This window comes from Eucyclogobius newberryi, unplaced genomic scaffold (genome assembly GCF_026437365.1).
Source record: "Eucyclogobius newberryi isolate DKJ021-1_F unplaced genomic scaffold, fEucNew1.0.hap1 SCAF_21, whole genome shotgun sequence".
In the NCBI taxonomy this organism is placed as follows: Eukaryota; Metazoa; Chordata; class Actinopteri; order Gobiiformes; family Gobiidae; genus Eucyclogobius; species Eucyclogobius newberryi.
Window position 1 is genome coordinate 8,041,205 of NW_027315846.1, and position 18,573 is coordinate 8,059,777.

Genomic DNA, 18,573 nt, shown 5'->3' on the forward strand with positions numbered 1-18,573 from the left:
TCATCTCTATCTTTGCAAATCTACGATAAACATTTGTCGGTTTACGCTGGCCATTCTTTTTATTACTATATATAATTTACACTGTGATGATGTAAAACGTTCGTGGCTCGTCAGGTGCATTGCTTTCTACGACGGAGGACAGTAAAAAGACAAAGGGAACGACAAAGGAGCCAGTCGGCCTGTCGAGTGGAAACTGAACCAAACCAAGTAAGTATAAGACCGTACATTCAGATTTTTAATGTATGTTTTCAGAATCAGAATGACTTTTTCATGCACAGGGTCATTTATTTTTGCTACAGACATTCAAGTTATCTAAAAATCTGAATGACAATACAATAAATCACAATAAATATATCAACTCAAACATAAATATGAACACAACACATTTATATTTCAACTTAACTTATAGAAATATAGACAGTTTATTTGTAGAGTACATTTCATACACAAGGCAATTCAAAGTGCTTCACAGCAGGAAAAATGCATTAAAATCACAAAGAAATTACAGAAACAGAAATACAATAAAATTAACTAATTAAAATAAAAAACACCTAGCCAAATCCAAATTTATCGGACCACATTGTTGGGCATTCCAAACACTCCTTTCCATATTTATTTGACATTGCAGCATGACAGGCGTCTCCGGGATGGACACATCACTTTTAGATTGATTTGTTCCCATATCTGCGCGCTTTCTGCAAACTGCACACGACTGTGCTGAGCGTATGTTTCTTTATATGTGTTTCTTTATAATATACCCTCACAACACATTTACATAATTACATGATAGAGATAGTAGAAGATTTTACAGCACAGAGTTCGGCAGTTTGAGTCAGGGTTGATTTCCTATGTTTGTCAGTGGAGCAGCGTGTGACAGTTACAGTTACAACGTGCTTTATACTGTTTGTTTACACTGTTATCTCTGCTTTTACCCCCCCCCCGTCCCATGGGACTACGGCTGGAAATGAGCTTTGAGCTAAATCCGGTGTATTTATAGAATTAGCTGTTCATTAACACATCCTGTCCTATTCAAATAAATCAATAAACTAAAGTAAACAGTTAATTGCTGCCTGAGCTCTTGCATCTGATCAGCACATTGTGGAGTCCAGAAAAGTCCAAATTTTGCACAACATCCTCCTCCGCAACTGTAGGGTACATTTTGATTTTAAAATTGCATTCAGATTCATGTTTTTCTTGTAGGTTGCTGTGGTGGAGCAGGGAAGCAGTTCGGCCACAGAGGACGTCCTCGGTAATGAACAACCGGAGCAATCAAAGGACTTTAAGACACATCTTCAGAACAAAGTCACCAGTCCAATCTGTCATGACAAGACCCGGAAACGGGAAGAGAAGGTACGCTAACACTATTAACTTCAGCAAAATATGTGTACATTCTGTATTTGCTGTTGTTTTTGTAAGCCAATCATTATCAGCTACTTTCGCCTTGCACCATATGATCTCAAAATGAATATAAACTAGGCCTGAAACTAGTTATTGACTAGTTTTAGATGTTTTGCCCTTGGACTATAGATGAGCTTGTAGCCATTTCTAGTTCTAGAGCAATATATTTATCCTGCTAAATGTCAATGTCAAATAAATACATTCCAAAGCATGCCATGTGCTGAGAAAAGAGGAAAAAATACACTGGAAACATGTAAAAGTCGTGTTTTTGTTTAAAATCTTTGCCTAATCAATTAGCAAAATATTTAGTTATGGTTTTAATACACAATAATATTCCAGAGCTATTCAACTTAATTTTGCTCAGAGCCAGAGATCACAAAATATCCCGACACTATTTCAAGAGTTAATACAATAAAATAATTACTGATGGATTAGTTTTTTGTGAGAAATAAACAATACAACCAACGAGTTACAGCATAACATCTCCATTAATGACAAACCCAGAGTGTACCTTTAAACTATTCATTTCCCAGCATTCATCTCAATCAGAGTAAGCACGTATTTCTACTCCACTCCGTCTCTTTATTAACGGGTCTCTAAATACTTTGTCTATTTTCAGGACAAGATCTGGGTGGAGAAAAAAGCAAAGAATCATGATAAGAAGCAACTTTCCTTTGAAGACAGTGATAAAGTCGATGTCCAGTTTGGAGGGTCGTACCAGATTTACACGTTATTCAGAGACAAGGACGGCAACGTCAAACAGGTATGAATATAATAAACTCACAGTGGCATATTTAGGGTTTGATAATGCAATGAAAAGACCATATTTACATTCAAATCAAGCGCTTAGTAAATGGTATTATGAGTACGTTTACGCCATATGGACAAATTATAATATGGTAAGAAATAAGGAAAGTTTTTGCCATCAAATAGGCAATAAACTCAAAATAATAGACAACATATTAGTCAAGTAAACTACAAATATACGTTAGAATAAAATAAGATATGTAGATGGATAAGAAAAGTAAATCTAATGTATATCTAGGGCCTTAACTATATAAGAGGTAGTGTAAGGAGGTAGTGCAAACTGATCATGATAATGTCTGCTTTAGTCCCCTGCACACGGGTGCCACTGTAAGCCGCTGCTTAAGAAGTTGGAGCGTGAGCTGCAGTCGACTCAGGAAGAGATGAGGCTCCAGATCCTGAACATCCAGCAAGAAGTCAACAACAGAATGGCACAAATGGAGCGATGCAGCAGAAAGCAGGTGGGACAGTTTATAAGTATTAATAACATGTATGAAGAAGAATACAGCCATTATTACAGCCACATTATTATGTTTCTCCAGTGTCTGATGTGGATGTAAGTCCTTCACTTCACCATGAACATGCACGTTAGATGTGATGTTTCTCCTGCAGAGAAATAATGACATTCAAAATATATTAATATTTTCATTAAATCCAAATATACATTTGTATTATTCTCAATTCGCTTTAAGCTTGTGATTTTAATAAGTTGCATACTTTTGTTACAGATTAAAGTAGCGTATATGATAAACCAGGCCACAGTAGCAGCTGAGAGGAGACATGTGATGTACAGGATGAAGCAGCAGGCTGCACAGGGGCTTTACTATTTACAAGATTTACTATGTATACAAATATTTACATGCAGAAACGCTGGAAAAGGGTATTCATAAAATTCACAAAGCATTTTAAATGTTTGGTCTGTTGCCTGTGCTTTTTATTTCATTATTAACCTTTATTTAACCAGGTAAGAAACCATTGAGAGCGAAATCTGTTTTACTGGTTTAAAAAAGGAAACTCACAACTGAACATGTGTAGCCAGAGCCTTAACCTGACAGTATTTTACAGTATTTTCTGTGGTTGTACATATGCCAGGCTCCACGTGAAGCCGGCTGCAGTGCCGTGAGTTTGAATCCTGTCTCTGGAGGTTTACTGTATGTCCTCCCTTCTCTCTCATCCCCATTTCTCGCTGAGCAGTTCTGTTAAAGAGCCAAAAAATCTTAATCTTAAAAAAGAAAATACTGTGAGGGGGACTTGTTGCTTGGCTTAGTGGCTTCACTTGCTTGTCTCCATGGAAATAGATATGTTTGATGTCATACTGTTGTGAAAATCATCTTTCTTAAATGTCTCTTGTTTAGTGTAAATGTTGTTATGATGTTTTTTACCTGGTTAAATAAAGGACTAATGTTCATGTAACTGCATTTTCTCACATTTAACCATGCTATAGTTTAGGTCACATTGCAGTATGATTGGGTTTGATTCTCTGTGTAGTTTGTTTGGGATGTGATGTACTTCTGTGTGTCTCTGAACAGGCAGCAGTGAGGGGAGGGATGAAAAGGTGGTGCATGTCCCAGCTCCAAACCAGAGACGCCCCCATCACACCCACAAACGCCCCCTATTCTAAACTCGTGCACTCGCCCTCAGCGGGACAGTCCTGCGGTGGGTCAGATCTGGAGTCCGTCCCTCTCCTGTCTGTGCTCTCTGGGGACAGCAGCTCCTCTCTGGCCACATATGTGAACATCGCCCCCTCCTGGTCGTCCTGCAGCCTGGGCTCTGAGCAGAGCAGCGGAAATTACTTTGAAATGATGACGGACCGGTCTCCAGGTATGACAAGATATAAGACAAGCCCAGATCAAATATAATGGACACTGTAGTCAAGTAAATGTACTCAGATCTGTAGATGTGTATATACTGTAGTCTAGACTATATATTGAGCTGATCACGTCTTCATAAAATAGTTGTTTTCAGTGCAATTTACCCAAAACAATGTAATTTGTGAAGTCATTGAATATACATCTGAAACATTTAGTGATAAACCCTAGAAATGTAATTTCAGAATGTTTATTTGGGTGTAAAGTTTTTACCTTTATTGTATTTTATTGGCATGTTCATTGTTTTTTACATCTACCTGTGCAGATACTCCAGGTGGAAATGAGCAACTTACCTGACACAAGCACCTTTCCTGTATGTTTTATGTGCATTTTCCCTGATAAATATACAAAAAGCAAACAAAATGTTAAAAATTCCAGAAGAGAGACAGATATCTAACATCAGATTTAATTTCTAATGATTTCGATTCTTTCTAAGAAAAAATAAGAAAAGATTTTGAACTTCGTGGGTAGAAATGTGAGTTGGTCTGTAATAGTCCTCTTACACAAGATGGAAAAATGCTATTATCTAGTGTCGGTGTAATCCCTCATTCGCCCAGGAGCGTTCCATTGTGGAAAAAGATTCAGTAGTCCAGATGACTACAACTGAATCTTTTTCTGCTATTATCTAGTCTCAAATTGAACTTGAGCCTCACAAAAAATATAAGTACGTGATCTATCTGTAGTTAAAAGGAAAAACTACTTTATGGGAATATTTCTGTAAGTATTTATCTTTAAACCCTAAAAGTTAAGATGATAAGATTGTGCCTTTCTATCCATTATAATATCCTTTTATATAGACAATAATACAATTGTAAATGTATTTAAACCTCACTCACATGTATCTGAATGATTTTCATTTGCCAAAACTATTTTTCTTTTGTTATTTTTTTTTTAAATTAAGTGGTTAAGGCAGCACACATTCCAGTCTTTGAATCCTGGCTCCAACAGTTTACTCTATCTCCTCCTTCTCTTCACGCTAAGCTGTTCCTGTCTTTAAAAAAACAGAATGACCTCCTGCTCGACACATCTTTTGAAGTGCGTGTTATCTCCTGGTCAAATCTATCATTATTATTATTTAACATTTCCTTGCATTGGGTTTCAGATGACTATGAGAACTCTTCACTGTTTCCTCCCTTTGGCTCTCACGGGTGGCTGAGCTCTGTCTCCCCCTTGAGGCCGCCCGTGGAGGTGCAGGACAGTGGCTCCTCGGCTGTGGTCACTGTGAAGGGGGAGGGCTTTATGAGCAGCAGCCTAACGTCCAGTGACATCACTCCCAGATGGGTGCCACCACAGGGGCCCAGGCGACAGGAGCTGGTGAGGGTGGGACACTACCAGGACAGGACCATGGAGGTTTATAAAGACCACCCGCCTGCTGAGAGCACCTGCCCTCTGGAGAGGAGCGACCTGCACGCCGTCGAGGTGAGGGATTCATCTGTATTGTTCAGTTTATTTGGAGATTAAAATCTAGAATGTTAAAAGTGATTAAAGCTTTCTTAAAACCTAAATTTACAGTACATGTTTTTTTTGTCATACAAATAATTACTGAAATAATTGAATACATAAAAAGCACTACAATAGTACCACCTTTATTTGTTGTATTAAGCTATTGCACAGTTACATTTATTGCACGTTTATGACAGTTATTACACTTTTGTTATACATTTATTACAATTCATACATAGCTATTGCACAGTTACATTTATTACACGTTTATGACAATTATTACACTTTGTTATACATTTATTACAATTCATACATAGCTATTGCAAAGTTACATTTATTACACGTTTATGACAATTATTATGCTTTTGTTACACATTAATTGCAGTTCATATATAGCTATTAGTTACATTTATTACACTTTTAATGACAGTTAGTACACTTTAAGTACACATTTATTACAGTTCATATACTAACCATGGATTTCAGTATCATGACAAATTAGGACCGTTGCCATATCAATTAACAATTAAAAATACAACTGCAAATTTGACACAGTCCTCAAATGTATCTGTTATTGTGTTCTAGCAAAATTGTCCCTGCTCGTTCAGTCAAATATTGTTGCAGTTGTTCGATATTCCGTGGAACTGCATCATGATGATAATAAGTCTTGTGTTATTGTCAGGTGACCCAGCGTTTCTTCGAGACCGTGTCCACTCAGCTGGAGCTGTGGTACGAGAGAAAGATCCTGGAGGTGGAGAGGCAGACGGAGGTCCAGGCACAGAAGGACAAACAGGAACTACTGAAGCAAATCAGCACTCTGGAGGCGGAGCTTCAGAGCCTCAGGACCAATGAGAGCACAGACTGTACAACGCAGGATCAGAGCGCTGAACTTGAAAACTAAAATCAATTATGTTGTGTGTTATTACTGTGTGAAAAGAAATACATTTTGGCAGAAATCTGTGTTGTCAGTTTTTACCCACAAAACCATACGGGCCTAAAGTTAATTCAACCAAATGTAAGAATGTGAACTATTAAGAAAGTAAGATGTTTGATTTGAGAAAGAGCCTTACTTGGTTGTTCCTATTTTCCTCCAGAATGTTCTCTGACCAGAAATGCTGAGTAGTTATTCCAGGACTTAGCTGTGGTAAAGTAGTGTGTGGGATCATGGCTGTCATTTGGCAGATTATGCCGACTGTCAACAAACACCGTGCTCTCTGCTCCATCCCCAGTCAAGCTCTTAATGTAGCAGCCTTTGGTTGTGTAACGCAATGATCCTGGTGTGACATCTGGCATTCGGCCTCAACAACCATAACAGCAGCTTCTGAAGGGAAAATCAAATCAATGATCCATTGACTCGGTCACAGCACGATGGAAACCTAATTAAAGACCCTGCAGGCACAGCTGGTCATTTTATGCAGCCAGCACCAGACCCTGAACCCAGCCGTAATATGCACTATAGCTGCTGAGGCCGAGGGACAGTGTCGGCACTCACTCTGAGCCTTTGTCCAATGGTCAAATCAACATCACGGAACCACATCAGCATTTATAGTAGGCTTGTTGTACCTAATATGCTATAAGCGTGTTTTTGTAATATATTTTTTTGTATAAAATATGTTGGCACGTACATAGTATTATTGCTTTTACTCCTCATGAATGTTTGAGCTCTATGTCCAGTGCATCCAGTTTGAATGGCCTCGGGCCCTGGGCAGCGGTTCAATCTGTTTTGGTCCTATGGCACATACAGTGTCCATATACTGCTCTGCTCGTTCATGCATGAGCCGTAATGTACAGTGACATGATTAACCTTCATGAGTACACAGCCACCACTAAAGGTTGGGTTTTTCAAGTACTTTCAATGGTGATTTCCACAACAAAGCTAAACTGAGGCAACCCCCAAGGACCCACCTCAACAAATATCACCCCTTTCTGACTAAGGGTATATTGACGGCTCTGTGGACTGGGCACTGCTGGCATGGGATAGGGGTGGAGGGGGGCATTGTCCCGTCGCGAGGCGATCAATGATCACATCCTGTGAACCCTGCATGTAACACGGACTGCAGTCCAGCACACGGGCGATCTGCATCACAAACACAGTGACCAGAGACAAACCAGTGCAAAATGATGTGGACTGGAGTCTGGGAGCGGGACAAGAGCACCTCCAAACTTCTCCATGGGGTACGCACACGGACACACTCCTTCTGCAACATGTGAACGCCATCCACAGGCAAAGAGGGACCCAAAGCACTAACAAGTAAGTGCAATTTTCTGTTGAAAGTGTCTGAATTACGAGGTATTGTGTCCTATGCAGCTGTTAACTACTACAACAAATTGCTCTCTTAAATCCCTATTTTTTGCTTAAATAGTAATTCTATGCTTTGGACGACTTTATCTTTATAGAAATTATTAATGTAGCAACTACAGTATTCATATATTCAGATATAGATTGGACATTAGTTACGCAATGGCAGAGCCAATAGTATTTTGCAGCTGATGTTGTGGTACTTGCAGAACCCTCAGTAAATTTCAGCCCCATATTGGCTAAGCTAAAACAAAAAAAATCCAATGACTTATGTTTGATCTAACATTAGAAAAGGGAGATTAGGCCCCGCCCTTTGTCATGGACCTCTGCCAAAACCTAATGGGTTTGCCCTTGACCCATGGGGCCAGTTCATATTTTTAATGACAGTTCTACAGTTTATTCAAATACAAACACGTCAAGGCTGATCATCTCTCAGCAGTTCTTGTTGCGTTATGATCTGAATGTTTTACTGCTTTAGTGTGCTGTTTAGAGACATTCACTAACTTCCAAATGCTCAACATACAGCAGGCAGGTTGTAGGACTAACATATTGATCTGTGTGTGCAAAGACCTTCACTTGTGAATATTTTCTTTTACTTTAAATACTTGTAAATAATTCAGAAAACTAAGTGATATTCTTGTTCTCCTCCACAGTTTGAGGACATGTGGCACTGAGCCCTGCTCTGACCATGGGTGACTGGAACCTGCTGGGCAGCATCCTAGAAGAGGTCCACATTCACTCCACCATCGTTGGGAAGATCTGGCTCACCATCCTGTTCATCTTCCGTATGCTGATCCTTGGTGCAGCTGCTGAAGACGTGTGGGACGACGAGCAGTCAGAGTTTGTTTGTAACACGGACCAGCCTGGCTGTAAGGCCGTGTGCTATGACTGCGCCTTCCCCATCTCCCTCATACGCTTCTGGGTGCTGCAAGTCATCTTTGTGTCGGCGCCCTCTCTGGTCTACATGGGACACGCCCTGTACTGCATCCGCGCTCTGGAGAAGGAGCGCCACCGCAGACGCATCCAGCTGAAGGAGGAAATGGACGAGGCAGAACTGCTGGAAGAGCAGAAACGTATAGAGAGAGAGCTGAAGAGACTGGAGGAGCAGAAGAGGGTGAAGAAGGTCCCACTCAGGGGCTCTCTGCTGAGGACATATGTGATCCATATCCTGACACGCTCTGTGCTGGAGGTCTGCTTCATCCTGGGACAGTGCATTCTGTACGGAGTCCACTTGGACCCCCTGTACAAATGTGAGCGCCTGCCCTGTCCCAACAGTGTGGACTGCTACATCTCCAGACCCACAGAGAAGACCATATTTATGGTCTTCATGATTGTAATAGCAGGCGTGTCCCTTTTCCTGAACATTATGGAGATATCTCACTTAGGCATCAGGAAAATCAAGCGGATCCTTAGTGGGGAAAGGTGGGGAGAGGAGGACAGTCTCATTTATAAGTCCAAGAGAAAGTCGTCCCTGCCCCATCTTTGTGTGATGAGTAATGTACCCCCTCACAACGGGCCTTTGACTCAGACCTTTAAAGTCGTACCCGAGACAGACAGCAAACCCCCCCATTACACCCCAGGGTTTAAACCCAGCCAAAACATCCCAAGACATCACAGCATAGCCTATCTAGGGCATGGTCAGGCTAATTATATCTGCCAGCAGCCGCGGTTGGTCCCCAGGTCCAGTCTGAACTGTTTGGTCCAGCCTCAGGCTCACCAGAGCCAGGACATCCACACCAGCATTGTGGAAAAGCATCGAGAGTGGGCCTCTGCAGAGTCCACTGTGGAGGGCAGCCACATCGAAGTAACCAATGAGCATGAAGACGATGCACCCCACCCCGACCACCTGGCGGCACTGTTGTCTGCCTCCAGGCCCTGTGTGGTCAGAGGAGTGGAGGAGCATGAGAGGAGGATCTCCATGGGCAGTCAAATGTTCCTGCATAACCCCCGTAAGACCAGTTTCATGATGCGGCCCCCGTCTGAGAGCATGTCCTCTGTGAGTGGCTCCACCAGCCCCTCCATGCACTCCTCTGAGGAGTCTGATGAGCTGGGCTCGCTGCAGGGAGACATGCCCATGATGCCCCCCGCCGGGGGACGCAGGATGTCCATGGTGAGTGTCCTAATCCATCAAAGCAGATTCTGGTATAACGCTATTGATGATTGTGAAAGGCTGATATTAGGTTTCAGGTTTTATGCTCTTTGGAGTTTGGGGGAACCATATGTGCTATTTTTTGAATTCATAAAATATAATCACTATTTGATAGTGATAATTTTTGAGTATTAAAGACCCATTTCCCACATAAATTTGATATCTAGTGCTAAATCTAAATTCAAATGTGTGTTTTCTTTTCTTTCTCACAGAGCATGTTCCTGGACATTTCCTCTATAATGAAGAAGTGAGGAGCCAAACATTTGGACTTGAAGCACCTTAAATCTTATGTTTTTCCAAAGAGGATATTACAGATCTGTGGACAACTTTGTGTTGGTTTGTGCCAGCGCCAGAAGCGATCTCCTCCGTGGATTCTATTTCTTCTATATGGACTTCAAAAGCATGAAGTACTTTTTTATGCATCCACTGTTGGAGCGTGTTCTTTGCCCTTTATACAGCCATTTTATGATCATTTCTATTATATCCAGATTAAATACTTCTTAACAAATTACCTCTGTAATTTCTAGAATCACACACGGACCAGCATATTTAGTTCCCATGCTTTTTTGTTTTATTTTCAACAGGTCTTTACCCTGACAAAATGCGGATTCTTTTTATTTAAAACATTTTCATATCAAATAAAGAAAACATGACGTCTCACACAATATATTTACAAATATCTAAATCAAAAATCATGTTAAAATCGAAACAGTCAAAGATAAAAAATGAAATAAAAATTCTGATAATAACAGTCATGTTGCAGGTACCCAAAGTAAAGTACACATAAAAAATGGCTCACCAGAAGTCTACAAATACAATGATACCAGTGTAAAAAGTTAGAAACGATGCCACATAAAGTTTCTACATGTCTATGATACAGGTCTATTCATACAAAGAGGTATGCTGAATCCAGGTAGATAAGTGTTTGAGAAGAGTCCGTTCAACCAAGGTTTTGAAAAGAACCCTGAAGTCACAATCTGTAGCGGGATCAATGGACGTGGCCCCCCAGCTGCCCCCACTGTAAACGTGAACGATTAAGGTACTTCCTATGGTGTGTCCAAGGCATGGGATCCAAAAGTCCTTCATAAAAACAATCATTTCAATATGTTTTGGCCTGAGTAAAATCCAGTTTGTTGCTTGAAAATAAAAAAAGATCGAATTGCACATTAATAGTCCTGACTGCGTTTTGACATTTTGCTATTTTTATCTTGTTTTTGGCTGTTTTTTGGTGATGTTAAAGTAAAGATTGTTTGAAAAAAGGAACCTAGCAACATTTAAAGTTATATATTATGTTCAAGTGCTATGAGTAAATGTAAAATCTAGGTTTAGTCTAGTTTAGAGCTATTTTGCATTTTTTAGAGTTGTACTGCAGCTCATAAATATGTAATTGTATCTCTTTTAGAAATAATATGCATCTAAACGTGTCAAACTACTTTTTCAAACAACAATCAGGACTATTTTGTAAGGCAACAAAATTGTGCCATATTACAAAAAAATCGCAGTTTTGTAATGAGTCGTTTAAAAAGAAAAATGTCCCTCCATTTATAGTGGAAAAAACAACAACAATGCAGAGTTGGTCCGAGGAGGTTCATTGTAAACTTCACAAATGACATGTCTCGAGCTAATGTCCCGTTTAGGGGGGCCACATTTTGTATTTTGAGACCGTCTTTGCGCGACAGTTCCTTGTTCATTTACTGAATGTAGTCGTTTGGCCTCTGTAACCTCTAAGGCAACAACTTGTAGCTGCACTTTGTCAGATGCTCGAAAAATGGTAACAATTTTAACTTACACTCAAAAATAATTTAGCGGATTTTTCTACAAGCTAATTTGCGAGGACTTCTTAATGTATTTTTTTTTTTTTTTTACAAAACAAGAAAAATAATTACGAGAAATGCACAAAATTGTAAACATACACCCTTTGAGTTAAAATAGAACAACTTAAGTGACATGTAAATTATGACAAAATTATATAAACAATCAAAAATTACATCTATTACCAAAAAATTCAGTCCTATCCGTCTGATACCGACCTACAATGTACATCTATGCTTTTTCCTCTACAGCCCCACCCCCTTCCCCTTTCCACATACAACCAAATAAATAAGTTAGCAATAAGTTCACATTACAGAGATATAACCATTCAAAGTATCTGTTAAGACGTACATTCGAATAAGAGTTTAGCTTGGCTTGTGGGATCAATTCACTTTTTACACAACGTTTTTTGATTGTAACTTTTGTTTTTAATGTTGAACACCAACACATTAGGATTTCAGCTCTAAAGATTGATTCCCGGTAAACTAAATTTGCCTTAATACTGTGGCCAGGCCGTTATTCCGATGCGGTTGTGAGCGCCGTGTGCAGAGGGCAGCGCTGCACTCACCACTGCCACGTGCCGCCGCATCGACTTTCTCTACAGCAGATGAATTTGGCATCTCCCTAAATCAATAATGTGCCATTCGTGTTGCGTTCGGAGCGCTGAGCTTCATGTAGCGTACACTATTAGTCGTGCGCATTTGCAAAGAACAAACTCCTCACTTTGAATGTTTCACACTTTTTGTGCCAATTGTTGAAAACAGATGTGTTTTACACTCACACGTTGGACCTCGGGGTGTTTAGTGCTGTGTACAGTAAAATGACATTGCATACATAAGTACAACACTATTCATATTACATATAGCACAATAAATAAGCGTTTTATTTAAGGTAGTGTCTAAAGGAGCATACTGGTGTTTTTGTTTGGGTTTCCTCTTTATTTCACATTTCAAGTTTAAAACTACAATGTTTACCTTTGGAGGCCGGTGTCAGCCTGGTTTATTACAATTCTTAGAAATGATTGTACTTGCTATTTCACGATAACAACAAAAACAGTTCACTTTATGTACTTTATAAATATCTACATGTCACATTGCTCACATTGCTTCAGAAAACGAAACAGAAAACACCAGCATGACCTTTGAACCTGCACATTTGAGTGATTCTCTGGGTTGGGTTAAGTGCCAGTGTCACCTCACGTTCGTGTTCATTCAATGCTCCGCGTCGCCTCTCGGAGGCGCTGAGCGGCGCTTCAGCCTTAAGCGAGTCTGTCTCTTTGCACAGATTTGAAAAAGGCAGGAAAAACTTTATATCCTTTGTCTACGAGAAAATAGAAATGTGAACATTTGACAAAACAAGCTTTGCATAATGAGACATTTGACCAAATGTAGCAGTTTACAAATACACACCTTTGGTAGAGTTTTACTTCACTGCCCCGTGTGACTCAAACACCACTGACACACCAAACAAACTGGATTAGAAGAGTTTGCATATAGGAAATTGCACAAAAAGTCAGTTAGCAGTTGTTAGCTTAGCTTAGAGTATTGTCTCTCTCTTTAACATTATAATGCCCTTTTATGTTAGTTGGTGAGAGCTTATTACACGCGTCTCTGAAAGTAAAAGTTGACAGAAATCTGCAAAATAAGTCTATAAATGTTTCTCATCTTATTGTCGTGTGCTTTATTCGTTGAAGCGAGGCTAATAACATTGAGTTTATGGGCTTATCACTCAATATAAATGAGAAATCATAATTTCAAAAAGTAATATTCAAGTCAGAACTTGACAGTGAAGCAAAAAGCATGTACATGAGAAATTACTGAACATTCGGAGCATTTCCTGAGTTTAACCTCCCATGATGCACTGGGAGGGATGCTGACAGGAAGAGGAGATCAGAGTGAGACAGAGAGAGAGAGAAGCTGCCAGTGCATTTGTTAGATCGCGATGCAAAAATACCTGTTCAACAGTATTGCTGAGACAACGTTACAAAAAGACAAAATACATCAGATATCAAGGTATAATCGACAGGTGTGGACCCCAAACTTTAGGTGCACCCGTGCCTCTGCTGCTGCTGTTCCTCTGTTGTGCATTTCTCAGTCATCTCCTGGCAGAAATCCACGGTGACATTGGGGCTACATACTTCCTCAGCGGACCCCAGCATCGGGGGGCAGTCTTGGGGCTCCCCGTCTCCTCCTCCCCCCATGTCCGCGGGGGTCCCGGGCCTCAGCGGGGAGCCCCGGGGGGAGGGCGAGGGCGGCGTGGAGGTCAGGTCGATGCTGGCGGACACGGGGGGCGGCTGGACGTCCCGACACACCTGCTGGGACAGGAAGGACAGGTTCTGCCACAGCTCGGACATACACACCTTCAGCTGGTTACGCTCGCTCAGCAACTTGTCCTTCTCACAAACCTGCAACACACAAGAAACTCTGGTTATGTCATTTATAACGGTTTTCTATTGATTTTTCTAGTATTTTTTTTTATGGACAATGAAATGAACGATGATGATGATTAACGATGGATGGATGGATTATCGTATTTTCCGTACCATAAGTTTTGGCCGGGGTGTGACTTATACTCCAGAGCGACTTATATGTGATATTATTAGTTATTTTCACACTGGAAACCGCATTTCACATGTTGATTATTTTAAGACTAACATCCACAAGAGGGCGCTCTAGGCTCTAAGCGACGCAGAAGAAGAATCTGCACTTCCTCTACCTCTGGAGTTTGTGGAGTTGTTTAGAAGTGACACAGAGGAAGAAGAATTCAATGGATTTAGTGATTTGGGGTAAAACTGATGCTTTGGTAAACTTGTTAGCATGTTCTTTATGCTATAGTTATCTGAATAACTGTTCATATGTTACGTTAACATACCAGACACTTACCACAGTTCAGTCTGTGCCTCATGTAGCTGAAGGTGTTAGCGTTAGCATACGTACACCTATTCACCATGTTCTCTCATCTGTTATTATTTTAAATTGCATTTCAAGTTTAAATGTCTGTTCTTGGTCTTAGATTTTATCAAATACATTTCCCCCCAAAAATGAGACTTATACTCCAGTGAGACTTATATATGTTTTTTTCTTCGCTATTATGCATTTTTTGGCTAGTGCGACTTATACTCCAGTGCGACTTATAGTTCGGAGAATACGGTAACAATGAGGAGGAGGATGTAAAATGTGTCTTCGTGTTTCAGGTCGTACCAGTTTGCGTATTTCGCACTCCAGGTTCTGAATGCAGTCGAGCTTCCTCTTTCGGCAGCGCTGCGCCGCGATACGGTTCTTGCTCCGGCGCCGGATGTCGTGGATGAACTCCAGCTGTTCTGAGGTCAGTTTGTGCATCTTGATCAGGATCTGAAAGTCGTTCCGCGGCAGGTTTGTGATCTGGTCCACAGGGAAGGGTAGTTTCACCTGGAAACACGGAAACGGACATGCAGTCAAATACAAATACACTTGATATGTTTTAGTGCTGCAACGGTTCATGGGAATGATCGTGACCAACTGACTATGTAAGTAATCGTTCCCTTTTATAATTATTGTTAATAATTATTAATCTAGACTGTGCAGACGCTTAAACACACATTCAGAACAGACGTCTAACAATAACAGAGGCTTTATTAAAACTCAAAGTTACTAAAACAATAAACAAGATGGGATTTGCATAAATAATACACCTAATTTGCTGTCTAGAAGCAGTATTTGTTGTATCTATATCTGGTTATCTAAATGTACAAAAATAAATGTTTGACTAGTTAACCAATTAAGAATATAATCACTGACTAATACAGTCAAATAGCCCACATTTTAGAAACAGAGTCCAAACTAAGTGCTGCAAATTGAGAGAATTACAATAAAACAACAAAGAATAATAGCTCCTTTTCACCTTCAAAGTCCTAAACTATTGTCTAAAGCAAACTAGTCATATTTTATGTAAAGTCTTCAAACTGTGTTATTTGACTGTAATCACACTGATGGTTGAGAACAGACTTATTGACAGAAACATGTGCCAAAGGGCTAGTGCTTCGATCTGATCAAGCAATACCATCCATCCATTTTCTACCCCTTTATCTGGGGCCGGGTCGCGGGGGCAGCAGTCTAAGAAGGGACTCCCAGACTTCCTCTCCCCAGACACTTCCTCCATCTCCTCCGGGGGGATCCCGAGGCGTTCCCAGGCCAGCCGAGAGACACAGTCTCTCCAGCGTGTCCTGGGTCTTCCCGGTGGGACATGCCCGGAACACTTCCCGAGGGAGGCGCCCAGGAGGCATCAGATGCCCGAGCCACCTCAGCTGGCTCCTCGCGACGTGGAGGAGCAGCGGCTCTACTCCGAGCTCCCCCCGGAGGAAACTCATTTCGACCGCTTGTATCCGCGATCTTGTCCTTTCGGTCACTACCCAAAGCTCATGACCATAGGTGAGGGTAGGAACGTAGACCGACCGGTAAATCGAGAGCTTTGCCTTTCGGCTCAGCTCCTTCTTCACCACAACGGTCCGATGCAGCGACTGCCTCACTGCAGCCGCTGCACCGATCCGCCTGTCAATCTCACGCTCCATCCTTCCCTCACTCGTGAACAAGACCCCGAGATACTTGAACTCCTCCACTTGGGGCAAGGACTCCCCACCCACCTGAAGAGGGCAAGCCACCTTTTTCCGGTCGAAAACCATGGCCTCGGATTTGGAGGTGCTGATTCTCATCCCAGCCGCTTCACACTGGGCTGCAAACCGAGTAATACCAAGCAACACGGCAAGGAATATGTCATCGATACAATATCAATTATTTTTGTATTGAAAAGCGCTGAGACTCATTCACTATAGAGGTTATTATCTTTGCTCAAACTGAACTTGAACTGACTAATGTAATATACGTGCAGATAAACGTATACAAGTGTAAACAAAGTATTTTAAAATATATCCACATTTAATTAAAAAAAACAGCAATTCTTTGAGAGATTATTTAGCACGATACTTTCTTGTTGTTGTTGTGTTACTTTTAATAGCGGTTAAAAGTTAACTGAAAAGGTGCATTTTCCGCCACCTACTGTAGTTATACGTGTATGTCTTTTACGCTATACCATAAAAAAAGGAGGCAAAGACAGAGAAAGAGAGAGTCATGATACTTTCTAATACCTCAGTCATTATTGGTGTATCGATATTTTGATATTAATCACTACAAAAGTCCTCTCCAGTCACCCCCTGCTCTACTGCAAGTTCATACATCAGTGCCAGTGTCAACAGAGATGGTTTTATTGTCCTCTTTCAATCATCATAAATTATAAAATCGTCTCGTATTGTGTAAGTTATGCAAATGTACTGTTACCCAACACTCTAAGAATAATACTCTACTGTCGTGTGCAGTGTGCAGCTCCGTCCACTAGATGTCAGTGTTGCGCTGCACATGGCGCTCAGAGGCGTTTGTCACAAAGAAAAACACATGAGCTCTTTGTTTCAGATGGAGCTGCTCTAAGCCAACACACGGGGCGTTAAACGGGTCACTGACAGGCCAAACAATCATACTGCACACACATACAAACAAGCAGCTTTCTTTTCACTCAATATTTGAACGTGCAAAAGTGCAATACTGATTTAGTCTTACATAAAGGTCAATTAAATGCATTTTAAGGAAATGTGTTCATGTTTTTGTACCTTGTGTAAGCTGTATCCATGGGTTGCAGCTTCCTGTTATGTATGCAAATATCAATGAATCAATTTCTTTTTGTTTTTAAGTCTTAATCGCTATGGCAACGCTCCTTATTTTTCCTCATCATCCTGAAACCCATTGATAGGCTGCATGTGGAGAGCAGTTCTAGACCTATGTATTCGTGGGTTTCAGCTCTCTGTCATACGCAACATTTTTGAAGACCTTTTCCCCCACTCAGAAGATATAATATTTAGTTTGAAATTGTTTATCGCTACGGCAACGGTCCTTATTTATCATCATCTGACTGAAACCCATTGATAGGCTGCATGTGGATAGCAGTACTAGACCTATGTATTCGTGGGTTTCAGCTCTCTGTCATACACAACGTTTTGAGGACCTCTTCCCCCACACGGAAGATATAATATTTAGTTGAAATTTCGAATCGCTACGGCAACGGTTGCAATTTTCTCATCATTTTGAAGCACATGGATTATTTGATAGTGACAACAAGAGCTACTGTATCGTTGCATCCAATAGCCTATAATATGTCCTCTTTCAAACCATTCATTTTGCCTTTTTTAGCATTTATCTCAATTCATCACGTATATATTTATGCACGTTTAACCACAATAAGGTCAAGTGTGTGCGTTTTTCAGACCGTCCTGACCCTTTATCGAGATCCGCGTGACCACTGGAAGTATTTTCATTTCTCTTTATCACTACTTAATCCAATTCCGGGCGATAATGCACCCCTGACTCTCCACACCGGCGCTGCAGCCCCTGTGTATCCGTGTTGTCTTCTCAGTGCAGTGTTGCCAGCTTGTAACGATGACATCATTCACTCCTCTGACAGTAGGAGAAAAGGGAGCAGCGTGCATGTGTGAATGAATGTGCACGTGACATAGAGTGTGTGTGTGTGTGTGCGTGCGTGTGTTCGTATGTGTGTGTGCGTGTGTGTGTGTGTGCGTGTGTGTGTGTGAGAGAGAGAGGTGCCGCCTGTCCTTTACACTGTAGACATCTATATATAGCCCCGTGACTCCGAGCGTCACATAATAAGGTTGGAATGACAAAGTGAGCCTCGCTTGGTAATAAATCCCCCCCCCCCACCCCCCCAACAATGGCCACAACGCTTCCAATTTTAACTCTAAAAGACCTCATTCCTTCATCCCG

At 41.0% G+C, this 18,573-nt stretch overlaps 4 protein-coding genes across 5 annotated transcripts in view; 2 read left to right on the top strand and 2 right to left on the bottom strand.

Annotated features, from left to right (window-relative positions):
* ankrd6a (ankyrin repeat domain 6a) overlaps positions 1–6,455 on the top strand; it is a 12,837-nt gene extending 6,382 nt beyond the window's left edge. Inside the window, exons 8-15 of the mRNA XM_072458264.1 lie at positions 115–207; positions 1,201–1,350; positions 2,018–2,161; positions 2,511–2,663; positions 2,931–3,045; positions 3,691–4,023; positions 5,173–5,489; positions 6,196–6,455. Of these exons, the coding sequence (XP_072314365.1) occupies positions 115–207; positions 1,201–1,350; positions 2,018–2,161; positions 2,511–2,663; positions 2,931–3,045; positions 3,691–4,023; positions 5,173–5,489; positions 6,196–6,414 (1,524 nt within the window). The 3' untranslated portion in view covers positions 6,415–6,455. The remainder of the gene's footprint in view (positions 1–114; positions 208–1,200; positions 1,351–2,017; positions 2,162–2,510; positions 2,664–2,930; positions 3,046–3,690; positions 4,024–5,172; positions 5,490–6,195) is intronic.
* The window catches only part of LOC140371108 (mitogen-activated protein kinase kinase kinase 7-like), a 298,187-nt gene that overhangs the window by 188,551 nt on the left and 91,063 nt on the right, over positions 1–18,573 (bottom strand). The window lies entirely within an intron of this gene.
* Positions 8,468–10,726, top strand: gja10a (gap junction protein alpha 10 a). The gene is made up of 2 exons (XM_072458412.1): positions 8,468–9,922; positions 10,174–10,726. Exons 1-2 carry the CDS (start codon positions 8,501–8,503, stop codon positions 10,210–10,212), a joined length of 1,461 nt encoding a protein of 486 aa, XP_072314513.1. The 5' UTR covers positions 8,468–8,500; the 3' UTR covers positions 10,213–10,726.
* The window catches only part of LOC140371107 (transcription regulator protein BACH2-like), a 66,599-nt gene continuing 61,464 nt past the window's right edge, over positions 13,439–18,573 (bottom strand). Inside the window, exons 4-5 of the mRNA XM_072458407.1 lie at positions 14,974–15,180; positions 13,439–14,177 (exon numbers count right to left, since the gene is read on the bottom strand). Coding sequence (XP_072314508.1) covers positions 13,815–14,177; positions 14,974–15,180 — 570 coding nt within the window. The 3' untranslated portion in view covers positions 13,439–13,814. The remainder of the gene's footprint in view (positions 14,178–14,973; positions 15,181–18,573) is intronic.